This window comes from Dipodomys ordii, unplaced genomic scaffold (genome assembly GCF_000151885.1).
Source record: "Dipodomys ordii isolate 6190 unplaced genomic scaffold, Dord_2.0 Scaffold103, whole genome shotgun sequence".
In the NCBI taxonomy this organism is placed as follows: Eukaryota; Metazoa; Chordata; class Mammalia; order Rodentia; family Heteromyidae; genus Dipodomys; species Dipodomys ordii.
Window position 1 is genome coordinate 3,247,011 of NW_012267319.1, and position 4,625 is coordinate 3,251,635.

The 4,625-nt window shown below is 63.8% G+C and overlaps 1 protein-coding gene across 1 annotated transcript; it reads left to right on the forward strand.

Annotated features, from left to right (window-relative positions):
- Lrrc3 (leucine rich repeat containing 3) lies at nt 1-1,580 on the forward strand (the record flags this gene model as incomplete). Its single annotated transcript, XM_013027364.1, has 1 exon — nt 1-1,580. A coding segment is annotated over one exon (633 nt), but the record flags the coding sequence as incomplete, so codon positions are not given.
- Between the last annotated feature and the right edge of the window lie 3,045 nt (nt 1,581-4,625).

Here is a 4,625-nt window from a genome sequence, read left to right on the forward strand (position 1 = left end):
GTGCACTGCAGCGCGCGCGGCCTGCGCGAGATCCCGGGCGGCATCCCGGCCGACGCCGTGCTCCTGAAGCTGGACGGCAACGAGATCTCCCGCGTCCCCAACGGGGCCTTCCAGCACCTGCCGCAGCTGCGGGAGCTGGACCTGTCCCGCAACGCCATCGAGGCCGTGGGCCCGTCGGCCTTCTCGGGCCTGGCCGGGGGCCTGCGGCTGCTGGACCTGTCCCACAACCGCATCCGCAGGATCCCCAAGGCCGCGCTGGGCACGCTGAGCGCGCAGGTGCGCCTGGCGCACAACCCGCTGCACTGCGAGTGCGCGCTGCAAGAGGCGCTGTGGGAGCTGAAGCTGGACCCCGACTCGGTCGACCACATCGCCTGCCACTCCGCCGCGCAGGAGGCCTTCGTGGGGAAGCCGCTCATCCAGGTGCTGGACTCGGGCGTCAGCTTCTGCAGCGCCCACCGCAAGACCACCGACGTGGCCATGCTGGTCACCATGTTCGGCTGGTTTGCCATGGTCGTCACCTACGTCGTCTACTACGTGAGGCACAACCAGGAGGACGCCAGGAGACACCTGGAGTACCTGAAGTCGCTGCCCAGCGCCCCCGCCGCCAAGGACGCCCAGGGCCCCGCGCCCTAGCGCCCGCACGCCGTCCCTCCCCACGCAGGCTTTGGAAGCGGTGGAGACCATGCCGTGTCCTCCAGGGAGGGAGGCTGGGCACTGGCCTTTTCCGTGTGAAAAGCGCTTCCTTGGGAGGCACGGGCGAGCACCCCTGCCCTGGGATGGGGGGGCGTGTGCAAGGAAACAGGCTTAGAGAAAGGGGTACTACGGTTGGGGGACGCGGTGATGTGAGAATGGACACAGAGGAGGAGGGCCCCCAGGCCTGGAGGGGTGCTGACTCATGGTGACACCACAGGCAGGTTGGCCCTTGGGTGGCCGGCCAGTGTTTGCCTGGTGCACACACATCAGAACACGAAAGGCGGTGGCCGTTTGTCCAGTGCAAAGCTCTGAAGACCAGTTTTCTAGAGAAGTCAGTGGAATTTGGAGCTTTTACTAACCTTTGTCTTCAGAATGTTTGAGCAAGCATTGTGCCAAAATTTTAGTCCATTGATCCCCGGGGTGGAGAAAGGTCCAACCCGCGTCTACAGAGTGCAGGTGGCTGCCACAAAAACCCAGCAAAACAGCCCTTCCTGCTTCCAGTACCCAGCCGGAGGCCGCTGCGGACCGCTCACTCCCGTGCCTTGCTTTTGTACCACCCATGTCCGAAACCTCTCTACAAAGGACAGAAGGACTGCTGTTGGATGTTTCCAGGCTGTTCAATGGATGCTTCTCTTCTCCAGCAACAACTTTTTCTCTTCACTTCTGCTGCCAGGAACTTCAGAGCTCATTTGTTGCTCAGTTTTCTTACCCAACTTACTTCCTATTCAGGGTAGCTGTGACTTCCACGTCTATGACTCTTCATTTCTAATTTTACTTTCTACTGTGTTTTTGTATGTTACACTTTAAGCTACTTCAGATATCTGTGTGTGTGGGGAACAAATAAGTATAAATTGGTTATGAGCTTCAAGTATAGATGCCTAATCAAGAAGAGAACTGGTTAGAACTTGAGCTTGTTTGTGGCTTGTGATCTGCAAAGTGTTGTGTGGCTTGCAGTGGAGGAGTGAGGCCACTGAGGTCTGGTCTGGCGTCGGTACCACTGCGTGCCAGGGCTGTGCCCACGCTGGCTCCAGACAGGAGCACAGTCACGTGACCACGCCGGCTTGGGCCAACCTGTCAGCATCACGGAAACAGGCCCACAGCACAGCAGAACCAAGTCATGATTCTTTAGTCCTGGTGGTGTGTTAAGGAGAAATGGCCCTCAGGGTCTAGAGACCACGCCCACACCTGCACTCAAGCAGTGTCCTGTGGGGCAGATGGGGGGGGGCTGTCTGGGGCCCGCATGCCCAGCACGTGCAGCGTGAATGGAGTCCCGACGCGAGCCAGGCTTGTGGTGGGAGGCAGGGCTCAAAGCCTGCTGCCGTCCTCGCCGGGGATCTGCAGGGCCCGGGGCCCACACCAGGCGCGGCCCTGCTGCTTCCAGTGACAGCTGGAACCCTCGACCCCAGGCCGCGGCCTCGGGAGGCACAGTGCTCGCTGGGCCTCTGGCCGGGCCACAGGTCACAGATGTGGGCAGCGCGGGCGCCCAGCTCTGGCGTCAGAGGAAGCAGGCGCTGGTGGCAGGTGGGGGAGATTAGGGGCCAGCGGGGGGGGGGGAAGGGTGGGCACAGGAGAGCTGGGACTCCCCGGGAAGCAGGTGGGGTGGCCCCCAGAGGGGCCCGCGCCGAGACCCAGCCTGGCAGGGGCTGTGGGGTGAGCGCACCTCCGGGCTGCCCGCCCCACCAGTCAGGTGTGGGTGGGCACTGGGCCTCAGTGCGGACTGGGCTCCCTGGGAGCAGGGAGGACTCAGGCTGTGGAGGAGGAAGGTTCTGGGCCCGTGGCAGCGCATGGCCACAGCGCAGGAGTGGGCGGCCTCTCGGCCTCTTTCCAGGAAGATGTGTAAAGTCAGCTCCCGCTGCGCGGCTCCTGGGAGCCGTTTGTCTTCAGCCCACGGTGTGGGGCGGCTCCTGGCGGGGCGGGCGGCCCCCCTGGGAGGGGACAGGAGCCAGTTTGCTCTCAAGGGAGGTCGGGTTTGTTCTTGGGGTGCTGGGTGGTGGGTTGTGTTCTCAGAGGGGAAGCAAGGTTCTGGGCCCCGAGGGAGGGGTTGGGAGCCGGGGTTCACTTGGGGGCAGCGCTGAACTAGAGCCTGGGTCTTTGGCACCGAGCCTGGACGTGTGTGTTCCCTCAGGACCCTGGGAGGGGCCCTGTCAAAACACAACGGCCCGTGCTGGGTGGTACCGCACCAGCCAGCGCCAGTGGCCAGCCAGTGAGGCAAAACAGGGCCACAGCCTGGCTGCCTGCACGGCGCCGGAGGAGCCGCTGCGCGGGCTCTGCACCTGTCACCATGGCGATGATGCAGGCCAGGCAGGGAGCAGATGCCCTGGCGCCGGCAGGCGGCGGCCGGCTGGGGGCTGCGCACAGGGGCCCGGAGGAAGCTCCCCCGCCCGGTCCTGGGCCGGGCTGGAGGGTGCCTGTGCGGATCGAGGCAGGAGGCACATTCCAGAGGAGCTGATCCTTGGGCCGAGGGAAGGGAGGCACCATTACACGGTCGGCCCAGGGCTGGAGCCGCGTGAGCCACGTCAGAGGAGCGAAGGTGGGTGATGGGTGTGGACCTGCCCGGGCTCAAGGGCTCAAGGCCTGTGTGCAGGGTGGGTGTCTGGCTAGGCCCTACCAGGATCCCTCTCTTGGCAGACAGGTGAGTGGATGTGTGGGCTGGGCAGCTGCGCCATGTGCCCAGAGCAGGTCATCTTGGGCACTGACCGGTGCCGGCCAGCAAGGCTGTCCTGGTGTCACCAGCTCAACTCCTGCTCCAAGGGCCTCTGTGTGTCACGTGGTCACAGGCCAGCATGGCCAGGACAGGAGGACGTGGCACAGCCCTGTGCCCCCCAAGGCCGCCAGTCTGTCAATCTGGAAATCGCAATAACTGGGGCACAAGCCGGAGGCTCTGCAGCGGGCGACACGCCCATCCCCCGCCCAGCAGGGCGCTCACTGCTTCCCCGGCTGACGGCAGGAGCCGCGCTGCCCCGGCCTGCGGGGTGAGCGTGTGACGCAGGTGACAGCGTCTGGGCTGGCATTTCTGTGATCAGTGCCTCTTCCTAGGTGCTAAACCTGTGTGGCTGTGTGGCTTGTGTCTGGAGTTGTCAGCTGATGTGCTCAGCCCCGCCCCGACCTCCCCTCCCCAACCCTCAGCTCCCTGGAGGAGCAGCCTCACCACACCACAGCGGAGCCCGCGAGAACACCGTCCCTCAGGCAAGAGCTGGCCAGGCGTGGGAGGATCTTGTTCGTGGTCTGTTGCTGGTGACGAGCCATGGCTGCATTGCTGAGATTTGTGTAGACGTGTGCATGCATTAGCACTGGTGCACCTGTGTGTGTGTACATGAGTGTTTGCACGCGTGGGGATGTGCATCTGGGTGCCGGGTGTCTGTGGGGTGGAGGGTGAGGTGCAGAGGAGCAGGTGAGCAACGAGAGCTCTGCACAGAGCACACTAACTAGTTCAGCTGCTGACGCGGTGATGTCACACGCCGCTGCTGACGCGGTGATGTCACACGCCGCTGCTGACGCGGTGATGTCACACGCCGCTTTTGACGCGGTGATGTCACACGCAGCTGCTGACGCGGTGATGTCACACGCAGCTGCTGACGCGGTGAGGTCACACGCAGCTGCTGACGCGGTGATGTCACATGCAGCTGCTGACGCGGTGAGGTCACACGCAGCTGCTGACGCGGTGAGGTCACACGCAGCTGCTGACGCGGTGATGTCACACGCCGCTGCTGACGCGGTGATGTCACACGCAGCTGCTGACGCGGTGATGTCACACGCAGCTGCTGACGCGGTGATGTCACACACTGCTGCTGATGCGGTGATGTCACACGCCGCTGCTGACGCGGTGATGTCACACGCCGCTGCTGACGCGGTGATGTCACACGCCGCTGCTGACGCGGTAAGGTCACACGCAGCTGCTGACGCGGTGATGTCACACGCAGCTGCTGACGCGG